Source organism: Trichechus manatus, unplaced genomic scaffold, assembly GCF_000243295.1.
Source record: "Trichechus manatus latirostris isolate Lorelei unplaced genomic scaffold, TriManLat1.0 scaffold00041, whole genome shotgun sequence".
Lineage (NCBI taxonomy): Eukaryota > Metazoa > Chordata > Mammalia > Sirenia > Trichechidae > Trichechus > Trichechus manatus.
The window spans coordinates 9,320,578-9,348,395 of record NW_004443977.1 but is presented as its reverse complement, the minus strand read 5'-3'; the positions used below and the strand labels follow the sequence as shown (position 1 = coordinate 9,348,395).

Here is a 27,818-nt window from a genome sequence, read left to right as displayed (position 1 = left end):
CAAGCCATTTTCAAAGCAGTTAATATCTCTCAGTTTCTAAAACTCACAACACTTGAAATTGTAGTCTTTTCCTTGTTGTCTTCCGCACCCAGATTTCTCAGGGCTGGGGGGAGGGGTGGCCCTCTGCCACTACCTCCTTTTGCCACCCTGGTTTGCTGCCCCACACCCCTCACTGTGAGGAAGGCCTTTCTTACTTCTGACCCAACACGTGCTGGCTCTGGCTCTGTCCCGTTTACTCAGGGAGATGGAAAACAGCTTTCCTCAAAATAACCCATTTAGAGCCCTGGCCTGTTATGTGATTCCTACCCCCCTCCCCTTGTGGCCTTCCCTTGAGTTATCCTGGTTGCCATAAGAGAGAAGAGATAAGACCATACTTTATCTGATCCCTGAACCATCCAACTCTCAGGGTGCCCTACAAAGAGAAGCTAGTTTTCTCTTCCAGCAGAGGCTCTGAGGGTGTCTGCTGACCCGGATTTGGGGGTGCCTCCTCCCTGTAGGGTGCTGAAGGCCTGCACCTTGGGTGCTCTAGGGGGCAGTGGTGCCCCTATCAAGGTGCCCAGACTCTGTCGGGGCTTTTCCCTCCCAGGGCTCAGGGGACAGCCTTCTTAGGTCTTCCCAGGCCCCCATTTCTGCCATCTCAGAGGGAAACAGCAGGCCTGGGGGACATTTATTTGGTAGAAGTGGCATAAAGAACACAGCATAGCATAAAGGACATATACTTAGGACCCTGAAGACCTCCATTCTGGTGATGCCACTAACCTGCTAGTTCTGTGCCCCAGGGGTTCACGTCACTGTTCTGGGCCTTGGTTCCCTCATCTGAAGTGAGTGTTTGGGGCTACACAACCTTGGTCTCTTCTAGCTCTGTTTCTGAGGTTCCCTCTACCTGCCTGCTCGGCCCTGCCCTGGCTGTGGGATCTTCCTACCACAGAGAAGGTGCTGACTTGCTCTTGGGCATGACCCCTCAGCTCTCTCGCCTTCCCACGAGCCACCGCCCCTGGGGGGAGACAGGCAGGATTCACAGAGGTTCTAGACCCTGGGGTTCTCTGGGGAGTGTGTCTCCCTCTCTTAGGGGGCCTCGGGGCCCTGCCCTCACTATCCACTCCCAGGCAAGGCCAGTGAAGAGAGCAGTCGCGGACACACACTGCTACATGCCTACCTGACGCGTCATGGCTGTTATTTGAAGAAACCAGAAAGTCCTGTCTCAGGCTTGCCTGTTTGCACAGTGGCCAGACCTGGGCACCCACTCTCCCAGGCCTCTCAGGCGTCCCCTGCCTCCGCCTGTCCTGGTCCAGTCCCCTGGCCCCTTCCCTCTCCAGGGCCTGGCGGCTCTGGTGCTGGGGTTAGCTTGTTTTCCTGTTCCTCCAGCTCTCCACTTGGAGCCTTGGCCCTGCCCCAGCTCTGGCGTTCAGCCTGGTGCTCCTGCCAGCTGCTGTGGGGGCTGGGCTGACCCCTTCAGTGGGCCCCAGCCGGCTTGGCCAGCCGTGTGACTCACTGAGAGCTTTTGCTGGGCCATCCAGCTTCTTCCCTAGTTCTGACGTCAGGTCCTCGATACTGGAAGGTTTTCTTAACTGAGAACAGGGGAGTTCCCAGGCTCCTCCTGGAGCCTCATCTCTCACACCACTGATGCTCAGGAAACCCTCTGGGCTCCTGAACTAAATCCCCCCTCCTGCTGCTTACCTAGGCCAGGAGGCTGCACAGTAAAGAGAGGTCCAGGCCAAAAAGCTGACAGGAGGGCCAGGAGCTGATCTGGAGGGGATTGACGGTGGGGAGAGAGGGACACGCTGTGATCTAGAGAAAGTATGAGGGGCTCCTTCCCACAGAGGTGGCCTGAGCTGGGGCTGGAAGGGAGGCGGGTTGGCTGAGTGAGCTGGGCCTGTCCACTCATGACTGCTTTTCTTATCTTCCATTTTAGGTCCAAGCAGCTGGGTTCCTCAGCCCTTGAGCGGCCATGTCCATCCCCAGTGCCCCTCCTCCGTATGAGGACCGCAACCCCCTCTACCCTGGCCCCCCACCCTCTGGGGGCTATGGGCAGCCATCTGTCCTCCCGGGTGGGTACCCCGCCTACCCTGCCTACCCGCAACCTGGCTACGGTCACCCCTCTGGCTACCCACAGCCTATGCCCCCCATCCACCCGATGCCCACAAACTACGGTGAGTCCTTGAGGGGCAGATGGGGGAGGCGGGGGAGGAGGCAGCAATTGCAGCATATGAGGCCGCCTCCTTCCATTCCTTTTCTTATCAACTTCCAATTAATCCCTTTTTCTCGTCTTCTCTGTTTAGATCTCTCTCTGTTCCCCTGTGTTCTTTACCTTCCTACTTTTTCCTCAGCACTTAGCCCCCAAGCCACAAGCTAGTTCTTTATCCAGTAAGGAGACTGAGCCCCTAAGCGCTGCACTGGAAGTTGCACCTACGGATGAGAGTGGCTGGTAATTCTCAGTGTGGTTACCTTAGGGGACTGTTTCCTTGTTTCCCAACAAGGCAGCTGCAACCCACCCAGACTTGCCATCTTCCTTAGGAACTGCTTTTGAAACCCAACACACATTTAAAAAAAATATACCCTCTGTGCTGACAAATCTCAATCTTTAAGGTAAAATCTGATTTTGCAAACATCCAAGTCATGTGGAGTTTGGTAAACATCTAGCAGGTAAAGCCTATAGTTAGTCAGAAATGAGATGAGATTAGAATGCAGCGGGACTGTTATCCTGGTGGCTGTTACACAGATTTTAAAAGCATTTCCCAAGGAGGCATTCAAGGAATGTTCTGAGTGCCCACGGCGTCCCTGGAATCCCGAAGCAAGTGTACGGCCAACTCTCTCTGGGTGTATGTGCTCTAGGCAAATAGCACATCAGTGACGTTTTAGTCCCACCTCGTCCCGGGCATGTATACACTTGACATATCTGTGTCCCAGGAGGCCTTAACATTTTCTCCACCCCGGGAGGCCTGATGCTGATCAGTCTTTGCACCCTTTCCTCACCCTATACACACGTGCACAACCACACATAAGCACGATGTTCTTCTGCCCTCCTTTTCCCCACCCTCCATCCTCTGCTCTGATGCAGCCACTTCCTACCCATCCCCTGGGCACCTTGCTCATCAGGAAGGACTCCAACTGATGCTCCGGGCCTGCTCCTGCCTGGCTGCTCCCTAGATCGGGAGCCCCTGGATGGCAGGAACCATGTGCTTTTGTGCCCCACTAGGCAGCCAGATGTGTGCTGGGCACACAGGGCTCTCTATAAATGCATGCTGGTGCAATGGCTCCCACCTGAGCCCCTCACTGCAGGTCACATGGCTCCATGTGGTGCCCAGGCCAGCTGTGGGACACTGAGGGCATCCAGAGGAGAGGGCCCTGGCTTGCAGTCGGGGGAGTTCCTGAGTTATAACCCTTGTCTTTGGCTGGAGATACTTGAGACTTTGTTGGGGGAGTGTGTGTGTGAGGAGCTTTGGGACTGGGGCCACATGTCCCAGGTCCCCAGTTGGTCATATATTATCTGTCCGCGGGCCCAGGTGACGGCTATGGTGGGGAAGAGAGAGCAGTGAGTGACAACTTTGGGCCTGGAGATTGGGATGACAGGAAAGTCCGACACACCTTCATCCGAAAGGTGAGATGTGGGCTGGGAGGCAGGTGTGCCTGGGCCTCTCCGGCTGTGGGAAGAGGTGGGGGAGGGAGGCAGTATTAGCCCCAGGACTCATTCCCTGTAAGCTGCTGGCTGCCCTCTCTGTGGCTCCAGGTCTGGCCCCCTCCCTTCCAGGTTCTCTCTAGCCCTGTGTTCCCTGAAAGTGGCGCCAGCTCCCTGAACCCAGTGTCCCCCTCCTCGCCTTGTTCTGGGAGCGTACATTCAACTTGGGAAGTGCTTTATCTTCCCAGACGTCTTTCTCCTGCTGGACTGACTATAAGCAACTTAAAGTCAGAAATGATCATTGCTAACCCACCTGTCCCCCAGCCCACGTCTACACAGTACCTTGCTCAGAGCAGATACGCAATAGACGTCAGACTGAGCTGCTTGAAATGGGAGGCCATCATGGGTAGTATGATGGCAGTGAAGCAAGGGACGTAAATTGTGAACTCAGGCCAGATATAGGACAGGGAGGGGCGATGCTAAGGAGCAGCTGGAGGTGGGGAGAGGCAGAAGTATTCAGCTCTGAGGGCGTGTGTAGTATCTGAGCCCACTCCTCAGTGCAGGTGGTGTGCGGGTGGCCTCTAGGCCAGGCTGCAGCAGGACTGTGGAGTGGGAACAAAGTAAGAGTAAATCCTTCAAGAGAAAAAAAGCCTCCTGCACCACTAAAAGATAGGGAAGGAGTGGGGTCCAGTGGTGAGGTCTTTGGGGCTCCCTGGTCCTGGGGGCTGGCTGTTTCCTGGGAGAGGCCAGGGGTGGGGTGGTGAGCTGCATGGCCCCTGGGCCGTCTGTGTTCCAGGTTTACACCATCATCTCCATCCAGCTGTTGATCACAGTCGGCATCATCGCTATCTTCACCTTCGTGTGAGTTTCTAGGCCTCTCTGCCCCACTCTGACCAGCCCTGGGCCCTGGGAGCGTGGGGTGGGGAGAGCCCTGCTCTGAGAGATGGATGGATGGGGAAGAGGAGCTGGGAGGCAGGCAATTAGAGAAGATGATAAGGAGTTGGGCTGCCTGGCGGGACTTGGCAGAGAGGCAGATATGTTGTGGTATGAGCTGTCCTTGTTCTCCCGTCTCCACAGGGAACCAGTTGGCAAGTTCGTGAAGAGAAATGTGGCTGTCTACTATGCATCCTAGTGAGTGTGTGCTGCTCTCTGCTCAGGGACAACGGTTTCAGTTTCTAGTTGATCTGCTCTCCTCAGGGCAGGGACCAAAATGCTTTTTGAGGGGCCCTCCAAGTTGCTTTTGCCAGGTTCCTGTGCTGGGAAGTGTGGGTATGTAGGGCCAAACGAGGACTAACAGAATCACAGGACTTGTGAAGGTGGGAGTGGGGAACTGTGGGGACAATATGCATCCTGCAAAATGGTCCCTGTTTCCTTAATCTATCTGCTGTGGCCTCCCTACACCTACTTCTGGTCAGAATGCTAGTGTCACAGAGGTTCTCAGTGTCCCTGACTGGGGGGTATCTTGTCCTTGCTTCTTACTGAGTAGCTTCCCTTCAGACTTCCAGAGAGCTCTTTGGGCCTCTAGCCTACTACCTGCTCCTGTGCTGCCAGGCTGGGCCAGGAGGGGCTGAGGGGTGGTTTGGGCCTGCAGACTACCTCCCCATCTCTTCCTCCCCAGTGCTGTCTTCCTGGCTACCTACCTGACTCTTGCGTGCTGCCAGGGACCCAGGTGAGTCCCAGAGGTTTAGACAATGAGAAGGGATGGCAGAAGGTGGGAGAAGGGCAGAAGATTTTTGGAAAAAAAGGGGAGTCCTTATGGCAGATGAATGGAGACTTGCAAGAAATGATGATAATAATGATAGCAGTTACTGTTCTGATGTATACAAAGTACCATGTGTGCGTACTATGTGTCTCTCTCTCTGTCTGTCTGTCTTCCTTACAACAATCTGCAAGATATGTAGCATTTTAACCACTTAACAAATAGGAAGAACTTGGGGCTCCAAAAAGGCTAACTTTATCACACTCTCACGGGCTGCAGTTGAAGCCAGATTTTTCTGGCTCCATAGCCCTGGCCTCTGCCATTGCCCCACGCTGCCCCTGCGTAGAACACCTGAGCAGGTACCAAAGGTCTCCCTGAGTCAAGGCTTGATCCTCCGGGACATAAGCCAAGCACTTCTTTCTGCTAAAAGAGACTCTCATACCTGATCAGTCCCACGTTACTTAATCACGGTTTCCCTTTCCCTTCAGACGCCGTTTCCCATGGAACATCATCTTGCTGACCCTCTTTGTAAGTCCAGAAGGGTAGAGGGAGGGTGAGATGGTTTGAGGGAGGGCTGGCCCCAAGGAGGGCACGGGGACATAGTTGCAGAAGGATGTCCCTGGCTCCCTCCCCTACCTTATCTCTTGGTCTCCTCTGTGGCTTCCACCTTCCTACTTGGTCACGTTTGTCCCCAGCTCTGACGATTCACCATGGTCACCGTCGTCCCCCCCCCCAGCCCATGTCCTGCCTTTCTTCTTAAGTGTTTAACTCTTGTCTCTATCCCTCCCTTAGACTCTTGCCTTGGGCTTCATGACGGGCACCATTGCCAGGTACATTCAGGGACAGCTGTATCCCAGTACTCTTGGGAAGTGTCTATTTTGGGGGAGTGGGGTGTCCCTGGCTGGCAGTTATTTGCATAGGTGGAGTCTGGGCAGGATCTTTCTGAAGTGGTGGTTTTGAAGACATCCCTACATGGCTTATGCCTCTGACCTCTCTCAACTCCTTCCCAGTATGCATAGTACCAAAGCTGTCATCATTGCAATGATCATCACTGCCGTGGTGTCCATTTCAGTCACCATCTTCTGCTTCCAGACCAAGGTGAGGGCATGGAGGCCCCTCCCTGGCCACCTCCCCGCCTTTCTTATACAGACCTGGCCCTTTGCACTTGACTGTTGAGCAAGCCTAGGAGCAGAAGGGATTCCTGAGATGGGAGGACCCAGACCCCTGTACCAGGGATTTCCCTTAGAGCACCTGATTGCCTTCCCCTCATATCTGCATCTACAAAACTGTCTCCTGTGTCTGTCCTGACCTAGAAGGTCACAGTCACTCCTGTGTCCCGTGGGCAGAGGCAGGAGGCAGCACTGGGCCTCCCTGGTGGGTGGGGCCTGACCAGGCTGGGCTGTTTGGTGGGGCTGGTGACAGTCTTCTGACAGCTGCCTGCTGCTCCCTTCTTGGCAGGTGGACTTCACCTCATGTACAGGCCTCTTCTGTGTCCTGGGAATCGTGCTGATGGTGACTGGGATTGTCACTGCCATTGTGCTGTCCTTCAAATACGTGAGTGTCCCAAGAGAGCTAGAATCAATGAACATGGTGTTCTGAGCAGGCTTCCTGTATAGCACTGTGTTATAGGTCCCCACCCAGGCCCCAAAGGCCTCTGGGCAGGCTGTGTCTAACAATGGCGCCAACATCAAGTCCCCATCCTTTTGGGTCAGGGGATAATCTCCACTTGGAGACAGGTAGCCCTGGAAGCCACAGCACCTGAAGCCCTGTACAGTAGCACCATGTTCCTGTGGGAAGTGGTGGATTGGATCTGGTGGACAGCTGAGACCAAGTCTTAGAAGGCTGCTCGAGGACTTCTGAAACCCAGTGGACTGAGAAGATGGGCTTGGCGGGGAAGGAGGATCTTAACGATTGCTGTATCTAACCCCTCCTTTAGTCCATCAGCTGGGGAGAGCATGAGGCTTCTAGGCTGAGGGGAGCCACACGGGGGGAAATCACATGGAGAAGGGTGTGGAAAGGCAAAGGATATGAACAAGAGGCCTTCCTGCCCCCTTCCTGGCAGGCTGGCCCTGCCCTTCTGAGGAGAGGCACCCGTAGGAGTGTGGGGCAGGATGGTCCTGTGGGTGCTCCCTGGTTCTGATACTCACGGGGGATGGGGTGGGGGCCTGCCTTCACAGCCCTTGTTCCTTAGTCTGGGCTGCAGGAACCCCTCTGTTGAACACTGACAGTGATTGGGGGAAAGGTGATGGGGCCCTTCAACCAGTGCTTGCCTGGTTCTGCCCTTGCCAGAGCTGTAACTCAACCACCTTCTTTCTCACAGAAGTACAGTGGAAGCCTCCGTACCTTGACTAACTCTGGAGATTGGTTTGTCTAAGAGATGCTGTGACTGGCTTTATTTGGTCTTTGTAGGATGGCCTCTGTTTTCTCTTCCAAATATATTAAATTCTCAATTTCTGTCAGGATCTGGAAGGCAGAAGTAGTCTTTTCATGGAGGACTTGTTTCCTGGATTGACCCACTCTTGATTCCAGATCGCTGTGGGGGAAGTGGGTCTTCAGGGCCTGCCTCAGCCTTTGTGCTTTGCTAAAGTCCTAACCCATCCCTGTCCCCCTCTTTCCCAGGTTCCCTGGCTCCACATGCTCTATGCTGCTCTGGGGGCCATTGTTTTCACCCTGGTGAGTTGGTCCCTGCCCTCTCGCCAGCATGGGGAGGTGAGGGGATGGAGGGGTAGGAGCCGAGGGAATGAAGCATGGATTTAGGCTGCTTGGGGGGCAGGGAGTAGGGCCATAGCTGACCTTCCCTCTCCCCACTGTCAAGAGGTATCTTAATTTTCTGGGTATTCCTGGCATCTCTGATTCATACTGCCTGCTATTAGAACACTCAGCAGGCTGCATTATAGATTGGGGTTTCTGTCTACCTTCCTAGACTGTGACCTGAGGGCAGTTCATTAATGTGTCTCCCTAGAACACTGCACGGCCCGTAGGCTCCCAGGACAAACTGCTGACCCAAAATGAGCTTTGGACATGGGCCGTGTGTTCTTACTCTGATTTCCCTGTCCCTGCAGTTCCTGGCTTATGACACACAGCTGGTTCTGGGGAACCGGAAGCATACCATCAGCCCGGAGGACTACATCACTGGTGCCCTGCAGATCTACACTGACATCGTCTACATCTTCACCTTTGTGCTGCAGCTGGTGGGGGATCGCAATTAAGGAGCACATCCCTGTTCCACCCCACCCTGGGCTCTCCCTTCCTAGAGGGCTGGGCCCTGTGACTGGGATCTCGGCCTCAGACCCTTTTCTGCCCTTCAAGTGATATGCCCAGTTTCCTTTTGGCCCTGGGGGTGGTGGCCTCTCTGGCTGTGGATGTTGTAGTTACCTGGTGGGGCTGGAAGAGCCAGGACTGACTCTTGCCCTTGGTGGGCTCAGCAGGGACTGGGTTGAAGATGTGTTTTCTCTCCTCTAGCCACTACATGGCACCAAATTCTTCTTAACACCTGGAGCTGAGGGGGAGGGCATGAAAAGAGCCTATTTCTTGTAGCTAAAAGGGAATATGAAAGGGGGAGGTGACTTTAAGGTGATAAAGTTTCCCCTCCCATCTCCACCACAGGCTTCTAGGCTAGGTAGCTATAGCTGTCTCCTCCCTCAGCTCCACAAAGCCAAGAGCTTTGATCCAGTCACCTGAACTTACAGACCATTGTCCTGTGCTTCTTTTGCAACCCGTGGCGCCTGCCACTCAGATCTGGGCACCTGGGCCTCCCTGCTTCACCCCTTCTTCTTTCAGTATGTGTATATATTGTTTATCTGGGTGGAGGTAGGAAGAGAAAGCAAGCAAAGTACAAGGGCCAATCAGAGCAGCACCTGTCCCGGGCACCCTCATAGCTTGTGGTGGCGGTAGAGAGCAGGTCCATTTTCAGCCATCTGGTCCCCATTCTCCAAAGCTGCTTGGGGCCCCCCCGGGTGGTTCTGAGATCTCTGTGCTCAGGCTGCTCAGAGCAGAAAGTGAGGGGCGGAGGTCAGGAGATGGGTGGCTTATAGGATTATAGGTGTGGCCAGGAAGTAACAGGGTGAAGAGAGACTGGGGTGGGGGCAGAAAAAAATGCCTTGGGGCCCCCACCCTGTCTGAGCGATAGATCTGAGCCTACCGTGGCTCCCACAAAGACTTCTGTGTTCTATCCTCCTGCTAACCGCGGGAGGATCCTGAGGTGACTTCCTCTCTGTTCTTACTTCCACTGGGCGACTTGAGCCCCGTCACCTCAGCAAACCACCACTTTCTTAACACAGGTGCCTCAAGCTGGAATGGGGGGGCAAGGGTCACTCTATCAGGTGGGGGTGGAAGGCCTGTCGGCCCAAGGGTGTATTTATGACTTCTCTATTACGTACTTGGTCCTAAGTATATCACACAAAGGGATACAACCAAAAATGTAATAAAAGATTTATGTTTAGAAATTAAAACCCTGTATGGCTCTGGTGTTCTGTGAAGTTGTCAGCTGGGGAGTGGCAGTCTGGCTCTGCCCAAAGCATCCACTTCCTACTTTGCATTCTGGCTTGGTTTCTCCCATTTTCTAAGATAATCTGATACACCTTCCCCCAGCAATTCCTGATGATGGATGCCATAGGCTAGCAAAGTCTCAACCCCTGGGGAGAGGGGATGTTCAATCTTGGCAATACTGGATCTGGAAGGGAGCTCCCAGAGAGGTAATGCTTAACCTTTTCTGCGTCATGGACCCTTTCAGAAAGCTCATGAGAGCTACTAACTCTTCTTCACAAAGCTACACACAATTTTGCATATGAGGTGGGGGCATGGACCCCAGGTTCAGAACCCCTGCCTTAGAAATCACTAGTCCAATCCCTCTTACAGATGAGGAAACTGAGGCCAAGAGATTAAGTCATTTGGACTCGGCCAAGAGTGCTTTTTTCCTCCACACCCTAAATGTTCTATTTGATTCCTTTTATTACTTGCTTCAAGGCTGAGCAAGACCCCACCCTCCTGGCCAGCAGCTCAGTGGGCTTGGTCCCCAGGGCCTGAGCCTGGGCTTGTTGCACCTAAGCCTGTTCCCCAGCTGGGAACACTAAGCGCTTCTGTGAGAGGGAGCACACATGAGTAACCAGCCCCACCCTCTGCCCCCCCATCCCCAGAGACTCACAAACCCAGGCCTGGTTCCTTTCCACTCAAACGCTTAACTTTATTTGCCTTTGGCTGGCTTCTCCATGCGGGAGAGGCGGGGGCTGGCAGCAGCCTGGGCTTCAAGCGCCCCCTGGTGGACCTCACTGGCAGGACCAGAATCAGCCAATCCTGAGGGAACCCATGGTCAATACAGTCTAGGGGAGGTTTGCAGTGTTCCTCAGGCCTGCACCCCGAATCCAACTTCAAGAGATGGGGCATGTTAGGAGGAGGCCCTGAACCTCTGGCTCTCATACTCGCCCGTGTTGGATGCCCGCATGTTCTGCCGAGCCTTCATCTGCTTCAAACGGTCCTTGTCCACTTCCCGCTTGGTGAGGATGAAGAGGAGGATACCACAGGGAAAGCCGATGGCCCTAGGGGTGGGGAGATGTGCATGGGGTTTGGAGAGGGGCCGACCTAAGCCAGAGAGGTTGGGGGAAATCCCATTCAAGCTGCACCAGTTACATGGATACCGCAATACTTCTTGTCCCTATTAATCTTCTGTGCTGGCGGCCAGAGGGCCCCACACAAATCAGATCCTGTGCTGCCCTGTAACGGCTCCCCATCACTTGCTTGCCAAGTCCAAACTCCTAGGCATGGCACACAAGGCCCAGTGTGGCTGGGTTTCTGCCTACCTCTTCACCCCTCTCCCCTACAGACTGATACTCTCTGACATGAACCCTGCATTCCTGCTACACCAATTGTGCATGATCCTCCGGAAAGTCCATACATGCTCTTTCCTGTACCAAGTCTTGACAGTTTCCCTCTTCCTGAACCGCCCCCTCACCCCTCTCAGACTCCACTCCTTAATCTGAGTAACTGCTACTTGGGAGGTCCTTTGGTGTGGAGGAAAGAGCGTGGAGTCACAAGACTTGGTGAAAATCCCCGCTCTGAGCCTCAGTTCCCTCCTCTATGAAATGGGGATGTGATATTTATCTCAGAAAGACTAACAAATTATAAAGTACTGACATACCTCAGGTGCTGAGGAAAATATTCATTTCCCCCTCCTTAAATATTAATAATTATGTATTAAGGTCAGAGTCAGATCCAAATAACAATGCACTGAATAGCTTCTAGGTGCTACTATACAGCTAATATAATCTCACATGATTTCAATTAATTAATTACGGGAACTTGGGTCTCACTTCAAGCTTCCTAATGGGAGGATGAGGTCAGGGACTGAAATTCGAACCAGATCAATCCAGCTTACTCCACAGAAAACCCACTCCCTCCTCAATTCCACATACCTTCTCATCACCCTTGCCCAATTCCTCTGACATTCCAATCCCTGCACCCAGCAATTCTGTTCCCATACCTTGGATTGAGCTCACCATTTGAAACTTGAAGAAGTTTCTGGGTCCTGCCCTCCCTTGGATTCCACTCCCCATTGGTGGGCAAAGGGTCAGTTTAAACTCACCAGGCTAGTCCCACAGCCTTCATGGGGTTCTTGCCCCTCTTTCTGGGAATGTATTCCAGCTCAGGAGACAGAGGCTCAGGCTCCTCCTTGCACTCTGGGGAGCTGTGGCTTTGCAGTGCCCGGGTCCTGTTCTGGGAAGCCTTCTCTCCTGAGAGAATCCCTGTGGATGGAGGTTAGGAAGGTCAGAATGAGGGGGTGAGGAGAAAGCCTGGGGGAGGGGCTGGGGAGGCGTGGTTGAGACCTGAGGAAGGGGAGTGACTGCAGTTTGGAGTAACGAGTGCCAGTGAGAATCCAAATGGAAAGGGGAAAATCGCCATCGAGGTGGCACCTTTGGAAGCCACTTTCACGTCACTACGGACTCATCACCCTGGTGCCAGGAGAGCGAGCTTCGAGCTTTGCTGTTCTTCATTTCCTCAGACGACAGGATGGGAAGGACTGCAGTGGGACTGACATGAGCCGTATGAAGGAAATCCGGGGAAAGGTTTTAAAACTGCAGAATGTTAGAACTGGAAGGGAGCTTAAACATAGCCTATTTCATCCGCTCATTTTATAGAAGAGGAAACTGAAGCTCCGAGAGATGAACTCCCTCGCACAAGGTCAAACCACTAATTATCCGGGGCTAGAACCCAAGTCTCCAGAAGCCCAGGGCTCTTTTCTCTGCACTGCGGTGAGTGTGAAACACCTGGAGCGCGGGAGTCTAAAAGGCTTCCTTGGGGCTCCCTCTCGCAGCTAGACTCTGGAGGTGTCGTGTAACCCGAAGAGAGGGGAATGGACTGGGTGACCTCTAGAGAGCACCTTTTAGCCCCCAGTCTCTTTTAGATCCTGCAGAGGGGTGTGGGGATGAACGGACAGTCCTGACCTCTTGCTATCGCCGGGCAGGATGTGAAAGAAAAGTAATCCCCTGCAGTCCTGCCCTCCCCGGGGTCCCTCTCCTTACCCCGGAGGACGCGGGCATTTCTCGCCCCCCGGCCCTTCAGCGCCGTAGCAGCTACCACCGCCGCCATGTTCAGATCCCACCTCCCTTCACCGCGCTCCCCGCCGGGAATTGTAGTTTGCGTAAGGGGCCTCCCCCACTCCTGCAGAAGTTCAGATACTACATCTCCCAGAAGCCCACGGAGCGGACCCAGGAGAACTACTCTTCCCATGAGACCGCGGCGGGCGCGCACGCTCGCTTGTTTCACTCCTTTTAGGGGTGGAGTCAGGATGGGTGGAGTTTATGTTCTCCCTGCCACGCCCCATACCGTCCCAAAACTCTGCCCTGTGATTGGTGGTTCAGCCAGATAGTCCCGCTTGCTATTGGCCAAATGGCCGTCGCTCTTCCTTTGCGGGGAGTCGCCTACGCCTACTTCCTCCCGGGAGGAGGGGCTCGAGTTCCGCGTCGTCTCGCAGGGCTGACTCTGGGAGGCGTTTGGGCCCAGAGAAGTGGATCGGAAGCTTGCGCCGCATGGAGTCCGAATCGGAAACCGGGGCCGCTGCTGACACCCCCCCACTGGAGACTCTAAGCTTCCATGGCGATGAAGAGATTATCGAGGTGGTAGAACTGGATCCCGGTCCGCCGGACCCGGGTGAGAACTGCCGCTCCTCAGGCTATGGGACAGGAGGCGCTCACCCCTGGCCTCTGACCCCTGCTGCTCCCCCCTCCCCCACACCCACCGGTCATTTCCATCAACAGCCCTCCCCCACCTCCCTACACACACACACACACACACACACACACATACACACATACACACAGTTAGTTCTCAGGCCTGGCCTGGGTAGGGGTTCCCCTGACGCCTCCTCTGGCCCTTCCCCTCACACACCCCCTTCCCATCATTCCCTCGGTCCTCTCTTCCTATACTGTCTCTGGCCAAACCCGTGTGGACGGACTTCTCCTTCTATCCTCCCTCCCACACCCCTGCTCCACCTGGCAGCTTCTTGTTCCGCTACACCCTGTCTGTCGGACCCCACCTCCCCCTCTTGCCACATGACCCACCCCTGTCCTGAGACCTGTTCACACTTATCCCCATCCTTCTCAACGCCTTCCAAGCTCCATCTTTTAACTCTCTCCCCAAAGCAGATGATCTGGCCCAGGAGATGGAAGATGTAGACTTTGAGGAAGAGGAAGAAGAGGAGGAGGGCAACGAGGAGGGCTGGGTGCTGGAACCCCAGGAAGGGGTGGTCGGCAGCATGGAGGGCCCAGATGATAGCGAGGTCACCTTTGCATTGCACTCGGGTAGGCCTCTCAGAAAATCTACCTTACGGTTGGGCATTGGGACCCCAGGACTAGCAGTAACCCCAGCCATCACCTGCCTTCACTCATACCTCAACATGCACGACACAATCCTTCCATTGGGCAGTTGAGGCCTCTTTGAACTCAGTCCAGTTGGGCATTTGAGCGTCAAACACTTACTACGTATGGAGCATTTTGGGGGATGCATATACAGGAAAGATACTAGCCCTGTCTTGGAGGAACTCATAGATAGGGGGCATTATGGTGAAACGGGTGAGAGCTTGGCTCCAGATGGTTGAAACAGCCTGAGTTCAAATCCTAGCCCTGCTACTTACTAATTTAGGACCTTTATTAATCTCTCTGTGTCTTAGTTTTCTTTTAAAAAATTATCTTTGATAAAAGCTAGCAAAAGTTATTGTAAGTTAGAAGTAACGTTGTCGTGTGCCGTCAAGTCGATTCTGACTCATCACGAGCCTATAGGATAAAGTTGAACTGCCGCATAGGATTCCTGTGTTCCACTCCTGCCCTGTGGTTTCCTAGGCTGAAATCTTTATGGGAGCAGAACACCAGGTGTTTTAAACCACATTTTATATAATCTTGCATATTAACTCTTAACAAGAAAACCATAACATGATGCTCTTCTTACTCTATTTGTACGCAGCCTGGTCACATCGCATATGTAGAACTGTGCCCTGCACACATACTCATCTCTTGTCCATGGCATCAGTGTGGGGTGTGAAGCGGGGACAGGAGGTAGCAGGGGGTGGGGGTGGAGGATCTGCCCTGGAAAAGAAGGTTTCTCCAACAACCTGATCATGGGAACTTAGAAAAATTTGGATGCACCCTTTCTTTCCAGGAGGAAAGACATGTTGCCTTGGGTGATACGTGGGGGTGGGCCGAAGCCCTGAGGGACAGAGCTCTAGGTGGGTGCCCTGTTCTCTTACTCATGGAATATCTCTTGGGACAGCATCTGTGTTTTGTGTGAGCCTGGACCCCAAGACCAACACCTTGGCAGTCACGGGGGGTGAAGATGACAAAGCCTTCGTGTGGAGGCTCAGCGATGGCGAGCTGCTCTTTGAGTGTGCAGGTGAGGGGCCTAGGACGGGGGCCTAGGGGAGGTTGTGTCCCTTCTGGGGAGTCTTAGGGAGTGGGCCTGCATCAAGAGCCATTTATTGACACCTGTGTTGTGCCAACCCTATGCTAGGTCCCAGGGACACACAGAAGAACATGGTCTGTTGCGGGCACAGGGAAGAGGAGCAACAGTTAACTTAGGGAGCCTAGGAGGAAAGACCTAAGGAGGAGGCGACATCAGTGAAGGCATAATTGGGCGGAGGGAAGGATGTGGGTGTTTTAGGCTGAGGTGCAGAGTGGACAGAAAGGGTAAGACTCAAGAGGCCTGGGCTACCTTTGGTTTGGTGTGGGCCAGCAGTGTCTTTCCTGAGAAGACCTGAGGGTGTTGGTTCATGAAGTGGCAACAGGTTTGGTCACCTGTTCTGCTGTGGTCCACTCCTCTTTTTTTCCCATCTGAGAGTTTCAGGGGAGCCAGATACCTGGGTCATGTGTCCCAGCACTAGGTACCCTGATGTTCTCTTCTCTTTCCACCCACTTCCCTTGTAGGCCATAAAGATTCTGTGACTTGTGCTGGTTTCAGCCATGACTCCACTCTAGTGGCCACAGGAGACATGAGTGGTCTCTTGAAAGTGTGGCAGGTGGACACCAAGGAGGAGGTCTGGTCCTTTGAAGCAGGAGACTTGGAGGTGAGGCCATCAGAGTGGGATTCAACTCTATGGGCCTCGGGTAGGGGGTGAGAGGTTGGGAATCCTGTTCCACCTCTAATAGACCAAGCTCACTCTGAGCTAGTGTACCCCAGGAGCAGCAAGAATGGCCACACTGGTTACCTGGAAAGTCCCTGCTGACCCTAGAAGCAGGGAGGGCTTGGGTTGGGCTCATGAGGCTGTCTCCCAGGTGGGGTGTGCTGACAGGCCTACCTGTTGTCTCTTCCTCTCTGCCTAGTGGATGGAGTGGCACCCACGTGCACCTGTCCTTCTGGCGGGCACGGCTGACGGCAACACCTGGATGTGGAAGGTCCCAAATGGAGACTGCAAGACCTTCCAAGGCCCCAACTGCCCATCCACCTGTGGCCGGGTCCTCCCAGATGGTGAGAGCAGCTACTTTGAGGGTCTTTTTTTTGGGGTACAGAGAGATTGCGTCCAGGGTTCTACAACACCCTAAGCTCCCTTCTGGGCCATGTCTAGGAAACCCTGAGGTCTGATATCTGGAGCACTGGCTTCCCGGCCCCAAAGCAGACAGCTTCTCCTTTCCTACCCTGAACTGGGGAGTGGATCTCCTCTGCTATTTCCTTGTCCCCTCGCCATTCTTGCTGGGTGTATCTGAGCATTCACTCCCTTCTCCTCTGTTGCTCTGCCTCTGGGGCCTCTAGGGAAGAGAGTTGTGGTTGGCTATGAAGATGGCACCATCAGGATCTGGGACCTGAAGCAGGGAAACCCTATCCATGTACTAAAAGGTATCAGAGGTGGGGAAGTGTTAACCTGGGCCTGTGTTGGGACGTGGCCAAGACCCTGGGCAGGAGTCAGAGGGGAGACAGGATGAAGCCTGACCTTGTCCCCTTGCTGCATCCTAGGGACTGAGGGTCACCAGGGCCCTCTGACCTGTGTTGCCACCAACCAGGATGGTAGCCTGATCCTAAGTGGCTCTGTGGACTGCCAGGCCAAGCTGGTCAGTGCCACCACTGGCAAGGTGAGTAGGTCCTGGACCATGGTTCTGGAGCCCTCCACCCACCTGTGTCTTTTCCCCTTCCTTTCTTATTCTTCATCTTGCCTCTTCTTACTGCGTTTCTTCTGTATTAGAGAACCAAAGTCTAGTCCCTCTTCTCATCTTCTTCTCTTGCTCATAGGTGGTGGGCGTTTTCAGACCCGAGACTGTGGCCTCCCAGCCCAGCCTGGGGGAGGGGGAGGAGAGCGAGTCCAACTCAGTGGAATCCTTGGGCTTCTGCAGTGTGTGAGTGGGAGCTAGAGCCTAGGCCTGGAGGCGGGGGCACTGGGCAGACCAAGGGCCAGAGACTCCAGCCAGAATTGTGGTTTCAGACAGTCGTAGTAGGAGAAGGGGGCTTGTGGGAGGGGACCTGGGCTGGGGAACCAGGAAGGAGTGAAGGGCAGGTGAGACCTGGCCCTTCCGTGAGCCTTCGTGTGCTCTCCTCTGCCCAGAATGCCTCTGGCTGCTGTTGGTTACCTGGATGGGACCTTGGCCATCTATGACCTGTCTACGCAGACCCTCAGGCACCAGTGTCAGCACCAGGTACCGGCAGCCTGGAGCTGGCATCTACCCCAGACCTGGCCCTGACTTGGTCCTTCTCCGTGGCACTCCCTCTTCTTCTCCTTCCCATCCTTCATCCCCCGGCCTCGCCTTCTCCTTGAGAACTGGGAGTAGATGCCTCTCACGCTCACACCCCTGCCCCTGCCCTGCCTTTGTCGTCCTCTGTGCAGTCGGGCATCGTGCAGCTGCTGTGGGAGGCGGGCACAGCTGTGGTTTACACCTGCAGCCTGGATGGCATTGTGCGCCTTTGGGATGCTCGCACCGGCCGCCTGCTTACCGACTACCGGGGCCACACGGCCGAGATCCTGGACTTTGCTCTCAGCAAGTAAGGGAATTGAGCAAAGGTGGGATCTGCGTGTGATTTTGGAAGGCGGGAGTAGCATGAGGGAGTTCCTCGGGTATGGAGAGGATGCCTAAGGGTAGTTGGGCCCTGGCCTGGGAGGCAGGAATGCTGGGAAGCCCGATCCAGCCCGCACCCCGGTGGTTTACACCTCAGTCTTGGAACTGAGACTGACTCCCCCATCCAACTTGGCTCTGTGTCTCTCGTGTGCTGGGGGCTCCTCATATGATCCACTTGCTGGTGCCAGCTTCAGGTATGCTCATTCGGTGTAGATGTGCTGGCACAGTGCTGGGCACCAAACCAAACCAAACCCACAGCTGTGGAGTTGATTCCAAGTCATAGTGATCCTATAGGACAGAGTGGAGCTGCCCATAGTGTTTCCAAGGAGCAGCTGGTGGATTCGAACTTTTGGTTAGCAGCCTTAGGTCTTAACCACTGTGCTGCTAGGGCTTCAGTGCTGGGCACCAGGGATCTAAAATTGAGGAAGCGCTTGAAGAGCTGAGACCATCCTGGTTCCCTGGGTAGCTGGCTTGAGGCTGGGCCCCAAGTACCCCAGTCCCTCCAACCTTGTGCTTTCTGTCCACAGAGACGCCTCCCTGGTGGTGACCACGTCGGGAGACCATAAAGCGAAAGTATTTTGTGTCCAGAGACCTGACCGCTAAAGGCGGCTGCCTCTGGCTTTGTGTCTGGTGTTGAGGGGGATGGAGGGCGTCCCCCTTCTCCCCAGCAGAGGCAGTAGGGTACCTGGGGAAGAGGAGGGGAGGGGCCTTGGACTACTTTCAACCCCTTCAAACTGACTTGCGCCCTCCCTGTCCCTTTCTTCTCTTTAGAACCCCACCCCCTCAGGCGCCTCCCTCCTTGCGCCTGCCCAGACCTGGCGGGTCTTTCAGAGGGAGGCTCTGACCTCTTTCTCTTTCGTTTGCTGGTGTGAGCCACGGGGGTGCGTGTTTGTACGTGGGGAGTAGGTCTTTGAGATTCCCTTCCTTTCCCTTTCCAAGTCTCTGGGGGTGGAAAGGAGAAAGAGATACTAGTTACAGATTTTAAAAATGTAAATAAAATATACTTCCCAGAGACATGTATGTGTGGATTTTGTGGCAGCTGGCATGTCAGGTGAGGGGCCTCAAAAGATCTGTTGGATTTGAAGGCATCTCAACTCTCTCAAGTGGTCGCCTGTCTTGCCCTGCGATACCTGCCTGTCTGGAGTTGGGCTCTCCCTTGATGCACATGGCTTGTTCTTTGAGTTCTTTCTGTCGTTGTTTGCTGGCCTCTCCCTTTCTGAGTGGAGTGAGAGAACTATAAACTGAGCCAGAGAGCTTTATTCAGCCAGGGTGGGGCCACATATGGGGCACTGATCCAGGAGTGGGGACACAAGACAGGCTGGCTCGGTGGCCAAGATTCATGGATGTTTCTAGTAGCAGTCAGCAGAGGCCTTTCCCTTCCTCTAGTTCAAGTCCAAGCCGATGCTGCTTTGGCTGCTGGTGTGGTAGGCAGTGCTGGGGCCAGGACTGCCCTGCGAGGCTCTTCCCCGCAACCCCGGCAGCCACCTTTGGGCGGCTGCCCGCCAGGGGGCTGTGTAACGGTGATCACCCAGCCCCATGGCCACAGGCACGGCTGCTGCACTGGCACTGCCCAGTGAGATGAGGGACAACAGAGTTCCAGGCCCCAGTGGGGGGCGCTGCTCATAGGCCAGGACCGAGAGCAGCTGGGTGGCCACATACGGCCCCCAGCACAGCCCAAAGAGCAGTGTGGTTCCTGCCTGTGCCCTTGCCTGCCTCCAGGTGAGGGTCCGGGCCAGGGCCGAGGGTTCACCGCGGCACACTGCCCGCTCCAGCCGGCGGATGTCCTGCAGCTGGCGGTGGGCAATGGCCAACACGCGGGCAGCGAGCAGGGCAGCAGCACCCACGGCAGGCAGCAGGATCCCATAGACTTCAAGGTAGAGGTAGGGGGCTGGAAAGATAGCCTGGGAGCTGCAGTTAGCCCCAGGGGTCCAGTGGTTCCACCCCAGAGCGGGCAGGCTAGCAAAGAGCAGTGGCCCAGCCCAGGTGAGGAGCAGGGCCAGCCGGATGTTCCCTTGGGGCCGGAGGGGCCGCAGCACTGCCATGTAACGCTCCCCGTGCACCAGCAGGAGGTTGGCAAGCAGGGAGAGGAAGGAGAAGTTGGGGGCCAGGTAGAGGAGGATGCAAGGCCAGTACCCGTGGTGGCTCTGGCTCCACAGCCCTGGCAACATGGGCAGTGCCAGCCCCGTGAGCAGCCCGGCCAGCAGCAGGCTCAGGAAGAAGCAGCCGGCAGGTGGGCTGCGCAGGCGGCGGTCCCGGGCAATGCCCAGGGCCAGGAGCAGGTTGGCAGCAACGATGAGGCTTGCCAGGGCCAGGGAGAGCCCCAGGGTCCCCATGGGAATGGGACTGGGCACCTCCCCGGTGCTGTTGGGTGTCATCTTGGGCCTTGGGAGAGGGGAGGCCTGGAGAAGCAGCCAGAGTGCCTAGACGGAGGATGGGGGAGCCAGAGTTAGGGAGGCCCCGCAGGTCATTATCTTCCTGGTGAGGACTGCACGTTAATCCAAAGGCATGGACCAATGAACGGTGGGCTGTACCCTGTTTGCTGATACATTTAATTGCCAATTAAAAATTTATATAGAATACCCTATTTTTTGTTTCTCTTGAAAAATCTGTTTATATTGAAAGGCGGCCCCACCCAACCCCAAAGCATTTTGTCCATCCCCTGCCTTCGCCTGGCCAGGCCTCTAAATTAGCCAAAAGAGAGGCAAGGAGCTGGTGTGAGCAGTCTTGCAGCAGCCAATATTCCAGAGCCGCCTCCGGGTGGCAGCCAGATGTGCTTGGGGCAGGTACTGAGATGAATGAGGGGTTCCCTGTCTTCAGATGCTCACCCCCTGGTTGAATGCAAAGAAGTTATGGCCCCAGAGCATTATGCCAGATGTTATGTTACTAAGGGGTAGGGGCAAGTGTGAGGCACTCATGTTAATGAGGAGGCAGGTGCCAGGGCAAGGGGTGGCAGCGAGCAGGGTGCCTTGTCCCCTGCACCCCCTCCCCCCATCTGCCCCTGAAGCCGGTTCCAGCTCAGTGAGCAGCCTCCGGGTAGGATTTCCAGCCCATAAACTTGACTCGTCGGTTCCATCCACACTAGCAACAGGGCCCTTCCTGGGAGCTGGAGGAAGGAGAGGAGTTGCTGGGGGTGGGGGTGGGGGTGGCAGTAATATGGAGGTACCAGCAGTGGGGAGAAGACCGACCCCCCCCCACCCCTGCCGCCCATCTCCAGGGGCTGACACTGAGCCAGAGGAGAGGGAGGAGCCGGGGGCAAGGCCTGGCCTCTCTGTGGTTCTGATCTGTCCCTATCCTTTCCTTTCCTTTTCTCCCAGTTCTCAGTCCCCCAGAGCTGTGGTCCTCCTGCCACCAAATCGTGGGGACCAGAGGGAGGGTCCTGGGTCCTGTGGGAGCTCCCACTTCTGTCACCAGGGGAGCAGTTGCTGTTGCTAGGAATAAAGTCAATAAGGAAAGGATCCTACCTAGCTCCCCTACCCTCCATCAGGGGCTCACAGCCACCCTGAGCTGAGGGATAGGCCCCTTTCCATTCCCATGCCCTCCAGGGGCCCCCAGCCCCAGGCCTCCATGCCAATATGCTCCTTTCTCCTTTCATCTTCCTCAGTTTTCCCAAGTACCCTCCGCTGTGGGCATCTTTCTGTTTCCTGGGCCTTCCAGTTCCTGTCCTCTCCCTCTCTGCACCATCAATTCTATTAAATCCCACAAGACCTCAGAGGACTTGCTCCAAACCTGGCCTCTGGGGTCCTGAGCTGGAGTTCACAGCCCTACCTGGAGCAGTCCCCTCACCCCATCTGCACCAAAGCAGCAAGAAAGGCAGGGATCAGCCCCCAGGTTGTGACTTCCCACTGGCTTGGGCTGGGTGCAGTGGCCTTTCCAGGATCTGGGGCTGTGGTGTGGAGGTCTGGCCCGAGAGGTTGGGGGGGTACTCACATGGCTGCGGGGGGCAGGTAAAGCTCACCCAGCCCAGGCTTTCCTCTGAGGGTCAGAAGTGGCCGCCGCCAACCCTGCAGGGCTTCAGGTAGTGTCTGGCTTCCCGGCTGGCGAGTGCTGGAAACACGGCCTTGGGATCAGCAGCTGCCCAGGCTCTGCCCCGCCTGGGCTGCTGCAGGGATGCAGGAGCTGAGGTCGGTGGGGCTAGGCCCGGCCCCGCCTCTGGGGGTGGGACCTGGTGCACCCTGGGCTGCAGCAACGAGGGACCTCTCCACTGAGTGCCTCTCCCACCCCAGCCGCCAGCCATCCTCTGTCACCTAGGTAGCAGCTCCCCTACCTCAGGCACCCCATCTTAGAGCCCTGTTGACTGCTACTGCCCACCTAATCTGAGAAATCCATTGGAGTTAATGAATAGTAATGATTTGGTCTGCCCCTCCCCACTTCCTACCCCAGCAAATACATTTACATTTTATGAACCTTAACCCCTGTGAGTGGCCAGCCAGCTGATGGCAGCTCCAGCTTGATAATTCTGCCGTTTGCTAAAGGGTAGTGTGTGTGTGAAGATGGCTGTGGCTAGGAAGCTCCCCTATCCCATCAAGGAGCGATAGTGGCTGCTAACTTGAAGGTTAGCGGTTTGAACCTACCCACTGGAAGAAAGACTTGGTGATCGTAAAGGTTACAGCCTAGAAAACCCTATGTGGCAGTTCTACTCTGTCACATGGGGGCAGTGAAATCCAACTGAGGGCACTGAAAAACAACTTCTATCCTATCACTTGATCGGCCTTTCAGTGTATAAGGCCAGCCCTGCCTTTCTGAATCTGGGGTAATTCCATACTTTTCTCAACTACTTTCTAAGTCAAGTTGTAGGCTATGCGGTACAAATAGCTCTTGGGTGTAGGGCTGCTTGGGTAGCGGGCCTCAATTTTCACTCCTGTAAAATAGGAACAAGAAAACCCACCTCTCAGGGTTGTGGGGGTATCATGAGATAACATATGTAACTGCATATACCCCAGTGCCTAACACTCAAATGGGGTAGCGGGGGGGCGGATCTCGACAAATGACTCTTTCCCTTCCTTCTCCATGATGATTAAGAGGCATGAGTCAGCTTTGGAATCAGACAGCCTGGGTTTGAATCCCAGTTAGAAACCTGGCTGGGATCCCATTTTTAGCTGTGTGAACTTGGGCAAATTACAAAGTTTTCTTGCCTCGGTTTCCTCATCTGTAAAATGGGGCTCATAAGTGGCCCAAACAGTTAAGCACTCAGCAGCTAACCAAGAAGTTGGCTGTTCAAATTCACCCATAGGCACCTTGGAAGAAAGGCCTGGCAATCTACTTCTGAAAAGTCACAGTTATTGAAAACTCTATTGAACAGAGTTCTACTCTGACACACATGGGTTAGGAATCAACTTGACAGCAACTGGTTTTGTTTTGTTTTTGTTGTGAGATTAAATGAGTTAATGTGTTACAAGGATTTAGATCAGCACTTGGCATTTGATAAGCACTCAACGAAAGGCAGCTATGATGATTAACATTATTAGAATTTCCGCCCTTCTCTGCATGTCCCTTCTCTCCAGTCACATATCCCCTCTAAGAAAGAACTCTGCTAAGAAAGGCAGAGAGCCTGTGAAAAGCATGGGGAAATGACACTTCCGCTCCGTAGGGAAACTGAGGACACTAGGCTTAGCAAGCCAAGAGCTGTGCTGCTTCAGTTTCTACCTTATTCAGTCTTTATGGTTTGGGGTGAGGGAGAGGAGAGAAGCCAGTAATTCTCTCCTGAGGCCTGAAATGGGAGGAAACAGGCTGAAACTGCAGCAAGAAAGCTGGAGGTTAGACATTAGAAAAAACTTCCTCACTGAAGAGCACAAGTGGAAAGAGCAAGGGGACTTCTGAGCTCTCTGAGGGAGACCTGGGCCTGAAGCACCAGAGGACTGAGTCTAGCTCTGCTAACCCTGCACAGCCAATCGGGAGCCTGGGAAGACAGGACTTCTGTTGGGACAAGAACAGGGAGGAGGAAAGCATCCAGCCTCAAACCCATCCTCCAGGGAGCTGGTGGGCGGGCCGACTCTGGGTTCCAGCAGACGGATGGCCCTCAGCCCTACGCTATCTGGTGGGACAGAAGTCAGGGGCTCTGGGAGAGTTCATCCTGGGGTCTGGACAGAAGTGGGTGTGGGGCCCCTCGGATAGTGGGCTGCCAGGAATAAACAGACCGCCTTCTGTTCCCAGCCCTGGCCTCTTCCCTGCAGGAATCCCGGATGTCTGTGTTTCTTCTTCGCCGCTCTGTTTAAACAGTGTGTGTGGGGATGACATGTGGAGGGGGACAACTTAGGCAGTAGGAGCTGGGAAGCCTGGGTCTGCCCCCCACTCAGCCCCTCTTCTTTCTTACTGGATCAGCCAGTTCCTCTCTGCACCCCCGGCATGCCCTGGGACTGACTCATCCCCAGCCTTCTCCCTTCTCCCCTTGGTCCACTATGAGGGCTCTGGTGAGAACAGTTCTCAGATGTTTCACAGACTCTGCAGGCCCTTATAGCCCCCATCATGGACCCCGATCTCCTTTCCTGAGGTTCAGCCTATATCTAGACTCTGGCATTGAACTCTCCTGGATCTCCTTTGTCTCCTCCATTCTCTTGTATGTTTGAATGTCTCTCGGCTGACCAGAGTCTGGGACTGGGTGTCATATGCGAGGGCTGGGAACACAGAATCTGGACAAGTGGAGGCAGACAGGCAGTGGGGCTTCCTGGGCCCTGGTTGGCCTCTTTGAACCACTGTTTAGTGCTTCACTTCCCATAGGCAAGCAGACATGCCTTTTGGAGCCTCTGAAGGGCTCTGGGAACAATACTATGACCAAGACACTGGCCAGGATTTGGGCATCAGGAAGCCCTAAGTCAGTTGTATGAACAGAATAAACCCCGGTCCTTCCTGTTATGTCTAAACGACCAGTCTCTAGGTCTGGGCTGGCTGGCTGGGTCACAAAAGGAGCCATAGAAATGACAGCATTTTTTAACCATCTCCCGAGGGGGGCAGCATTGCTTGAACTCAAAATCATCACCACATTAATGACCCAGGCTTGGTCTTACCCTTACGGAGCTGTGGGGACTAGGGCATCAGACCTGCTCCAAGAGACTGAAGGTAACTGAAGGACAACTGTGAAGTATCAGCTCCCCTCAAGGAGACTGATGCAGCAGCTAGGGCCATTTCCTTCTGGTTTGAATTTCCCCGCCCTCTGACCCCACCCCTTCACTTCCTATTGTAATCTTGTTTCCTTTCCTCCAAACTCCTACTTCTGGTGCTATGGCTGTTAACCAAACGGTCAGTCCAAATCCACCAGCCGCTCCTCAGAAACGCTGTGGGGCAGTTCTCTATCTATAGAGTTGCTATCAGTTGGAATCGACCCGATGGCAACAGGTTTCCTCCCAGGCTCCTAGTTCTTAGCTTGCCTGAGTCCCACTTTATCCAGACATGGAGAGTCCAGCCCAGCTGCAGGAAAGGCCGTCCTAGCAGGGAGGGCGCAGTGGTTAAAGCGCTCAGCTGCTAACCAACAGGTAGGCGGTTCGAACTCACCAGCCACTCCACAGGAGGAAGATGTGGCAGTCACTTCCCTCAAGATTTACAGCCTTGGAAACCCCCAACACAGAATAGCAACATGATGCTTGGCTTATGTTGTTTTGCTTCCTCAGCAGTGCTGCTCCTTATGATCCCCTTGAGTGTCTAGGAAAAGAACTAAGATTAAGTCTTAATAACTGCCCATGATGTGATAGACACTTACCTTTTCTCTTTTCCTTTTGTGAAGTAGACTGATAAACTGGTTCAGTCACACAGCTATTAAGTGGTGGAACCTGGATTCAAACCCAGGTCTATCTCCAAAACATTGTTTTATGCCTCCACAGCCCATACCCAAGGACACCACACTTCCCATGCATGAACTCTTAGGGGCATGTGAGCCAATTACCAGTAATTCAGACTAGATCACTTTTTTCCCAGCTCCCATCACCTCAGTGTTGACTCTCCTCATGAAATGACCCTCCTCCCACAGTCCTATGGGCCTTGGCTGACGTGACAGTGGCCCTCTTTGCACACAAAGGGGAATAAGGGCCTTTGAGACTAGATCCACGCTAATGCTTAGTGTGTCCTGGAAACAAGAGGGAGGAGTGAGTATGGAGAGGGGTTTTCACCAACATCGGTTTTTAATGCCGACAAATAGTTTTCTTTTAGAATTAGATACTTCCTTAGTATTTATTGCTGTAAAAAATTAATATTTAATGCCTCTTTCTCTCCTAACTCCATATTTTCTAAGCAACCTTCATTTTACCATCTACTTTTCAGAAATTTGATTCCCATTATTGGCGAGAGATCACAGTGGAGTTCCAACTTACTAAGGAGTTAGGTTATAAAGTCAGCAAGAAAGTAAAAAAAAAAAACTTCTTGTCATAATTACTCTTCAAAAACTCCTTAAATGGTCCATAGGGTACAGAACAGATTATGTCACCATCTCTCGAGATATCTAGTTCAGGTTTTCTTCCAGCATTGGAATAGATCAGCCATCTAAGCGATATGAAAGACCAGGAAACCACCAGGCAGACTCAGCATGGTGAAGACCTCCCCCTACTTGAGGCCACAAGGTCAGCCTCACTGAGGCGACAGCACTCCCAGGGCACTGTTGAGGGGATGGACATGCAACTGTCTTCACGATTAAAATTTTTACCCCCTCAACAACTCATTTTATGTAAGTTACACATCTGTGTTCACTGATACTCCACCTTGAATTAAGCTTCACACAGGTGACTGCTTACAACAAGCACGATGGCCACCTTCGGAGAACTGCATGAAGCAAAGAAACCAAATTAGGGTGGGAAATCAGAGCCCCCTGAGCTCTCTAAAAGCACATTTAAATGAAGTCCGGATAACTGAAAGACCTCTGGCTTTCAAACTTCTTGACTGTGACCCATAGTAATCATGCATTTTTATAATCCAAGCAAGATGTGTGTATACAGCTGAAACACATTTCTAATTCAGCACTGTCCCTTAGCAGGTGTGATGACTCTGATTAGTCTATACTATTCGATTAAAAAAAAATGCTGGTCACACGAAGCTACAGGTGGTAAAAATGCATAGAAATACATAACACACACACAAACAAGTGCCTATAAACCTGGTGAACTCTGAACAAGGTAGGGGTTGTGTCCATGTCCATTTCCTGGTTGTGGTATTGTACTAGTTATGCAAGATGTAACCACTGGGAGAAACTGGTGAAGGGTACACAGGCTCATTCTCTGTCATTTCTTACAAATGCATGTGAATCTACATTTATCTTAAAATGAAAAGTTTAGGACAAAAAATTCTAGCTGTAACTCAGTAAGGTGATTTCACAATTCATTAATGAGTCTCAAACCATTGTGAAACCTGCTGCCTTAGACTGAGACAAATTTAAAGGGATAACAAGATGGCAGAAACCATTAGGATAGCTCTCAGACAACTGGAAAGGTGCCCCTGAAATTCTTCTGTGAGAAAGAACTGTGGTCAATTAGTTTGCATTAAGTCCACCCGTAAATACTCATCAGTGTCCTGCAGAGCCGCATACACCATGAAACACATTTTAGGAAATACTACGCAGTAGTCATTATAAAGGAAGGAAAAGTCAGAAAACAATTATATTTGCCTGTCATTGTCCTGGGAGCTTTTGGCCACTCAGGACCAGAGGGGCCAGGTCACTAGACTTAGTGACTAAGCTTTATCGTTAGTAAGTTCAAGTTTACTTAGGAATGTCAACCAATAGCTAATGAGTTTAGCATTCTCTCCTATAAGGGGAGGCAGAGATCTAGACCCGAGGGGTTCCTGACCCCGAGGTTTCCAGCTCAGTTTTGCAGGTTCGCGGGCAGTGCAGATCTACCCTTCTTCCCGCCGCCTCTTTCTTTTTGACCCATCGTCCAGTAGTTGTTGTTGTAGGTGCCGTGGAGTCAGTTCCCACTCAGCGCGACCCTATGTACAACAGAACAAAATATTGCCTGGTCCTTCGCCATCCTCACAATCATTTTTATGCTTGAGCCCTTGCTGCAGCCAC

The 27,818-nt window shown here is 53.7% G+C and overlaps 4 protein-coding genes across 8 annotated transcripts in view; 2 read left to right on the top strand and 2 right to left on the bottom strand.

Annotated features, from left to right (window-relative positions):
- Positions 1–13,024, bottom strand: part of PNKD (PNKD metallo-beta-lactamase domain containing) — a 98,966-nt gene extending 85,942 nt beyond the window's left edge. The window contains exons 1-3 of one of the 2 annotated variants that reach the window (XM_023731292.1): positions 12,830–12,916; positions 11,893–12,052; positions 10,479–10,849 (exon numbers count right to left, since the gene is read on the bottom strand). In XM_023731292.1, the coding sequence (XP_023587060.1) occupies positions 10,699–10,849; positions 11,893–12,052; positions 12,830–12,896 (378 nt within the window). In that variant the 5' untranslated portion in view covers positions 12,897–12,916 and the 3' untranslated portion in view covers positions 10,479–10,698. Of the gene's footprint in view, positions 1–10,478; positions 10,850–11,892; positions 12,053–12,829 lie in introns of those variants that run through there. The other variant, XM_004376308.1, reaches the window with a different exon arrangement.
- On the top strand, positions 1,949–9,987 carry TMBIM1 (transmembrane BAX inhibitor motif containing 1). Of its 2 annotated transcripts, none has more exons than XM_023731293.1 (11): positions 1,949–2,150; positions 3,504–3,598; positions 4,413–4,477; positions 4,694–4,747; positions 5,235–5,285; positions 5,804–5,843; positions 6,108–6,145; positions 6,326–6,413; positions 6,774–6,869; positions 7,935–7,988; positions 8,378–9,987. In XM_023731293.1, exons 1-11 carry the CDS (start codon positions 1,949–1,951, stop codon positions 8,522–8,524), a joined length of 930 nt encoding a protein of 309 aa, XP_023587061.1. In that variant the 3' UTR covers positions 8,525–9,987. The 2 variants fall into 2 exon arrangements, with proteins under 2 accessions (XP_023587061.1, XP_023587062.1); XM_023731294.1 differs by having other exon boundaries at positions 1,949–2,048; positions 8,378–9,986.
- Positions 13,025–13,224: 200 nt separating the features above from the next.
- On the top strand, positions 13,225–18,848 carry AAMP (angio associated migratory cell protein). Of its 2 annotated transcripts, none has more exons than XM_004376307.2 (11): positions 13,225–13,457; positions 13,952–14,107; positions 15,072–15,191; positions 15,722–15,861; positions 16,118–16,262; positions 16,545–16,628; positions 16,746–16,861; positions 17,019–17,122; positions 17,329–17,419; positions 17,608–17,762; positions 18,364–18,848. In XM_004376307.2, the coding sequence occupies exons 1-11, from the start codon at positions 13,337–13,339 to the stop codon at positions 18,437–18,439; spliced, it is 1,308 nt and encodes a 435-aa protein (XP_004376364.1). In that variant the 5' UTR covers positions 13,225–13,336; the 3' UTR covers positions 18,440–18,848. The 2 variants fall into 2 exon arrangements, with proteins under 2 accessions (XP_004376364.1, XP_012411022.1); XM_012555568.1 differs by having other exon boundaries at positions 13,949–14,107.
- A 142-nt stretch (positions 18,849–18,990) lies between these two features.
- Positions 18,991–27,739, bottom strand: GPBAR1 (G protein-coupled bile acid receptor 1). Of its 2 annotated transcripts, XM_023731290.1 has the most exons (5): positions 27,598–27,739; positions 26,518–26,578; positions 25,322–25,468; positions 21,764–21,880; positions 18,991–20,256 (listed from the first exon to the last, which is right to left on the bottom strand). In XM_023731290.1, the coding sequence occupies exon 5, from the start codon at positions 20,209–20,211 to the stop codon at positions 19,219–19,221; it is 993 nt and encodes a 330-aa protein (XP_023587058.1). In that variant the 5' UTR covers positions 20,212–20,256; positions 21,764–21,880; positions 25,322–25,468; positions 26,518–26,578; positions 27,598–27,739; the 3' UTR covers positions 18,991–19,218. The 2 variants fall into 2 exon arrangements, with proteins under 2 accessions (XP_023587058.1, XP_004376363.1); XM_004376306.2 differs by having other exon boundaries at positions 25,322–27,739.
- Positions 27,740–27,818: the final 79 nt, after the last annotated feature.

Excerpts from the sequence above, each read along its gene's own strand:
- TMBIM1 (XM_023731293.1), top strand. The coding sequence starts at position 1,949 with ATGTCCATCCCCAGTGCCCCTCCTCCGTATGAGGACCGCAACCCCCTC. Across the intron at positions 2,151-3,503 it reads CCCGATGCCCACAAACTACG|GTGACGGCTATGGTGGGGAA; the intron begins GTGAGTCCTTGA and ends CCGCGGGCCCAG. Across the intron at positions 3,599-4,412 it reads GACACACCTTCATCCGAAAG|GTTTACACCATCATCTCCAT; the intron begins GTGAGATGTGGG and ends TCTGTGTTCCAG.
- AAMP (XM_012555568.1), top strand. The coding sequence starts at position 13,337 with ATGGAGTCCGAATCGGAAACCGGGGCCGCTGCTGACACCCCCCCACTG. Across the intron at positions 13,458-13,948 it reads TCCCGGTCCGCCGGACCCGG|CAGATGATCTGGCCCAGGAG; the intron begins GTGAGAACTGCC and ends CTCTCCCCAAAG. Across the intron at positions 15,192-15,721 it reads GCTGCTCTTTGAGTGTGCAG|GCCATAAAGATTCTGTGACT; the intron begins GTGAGGGGCCTA and ends CTTCCCTTGTAG.
- GPBAR1 (XM_004376306.2), bottom strand. The coding sequence starts at position 20,211 with ATGACACCCAACAGCACCGGGGAGGTGCCCAGTCCCATTCCCATGGGG.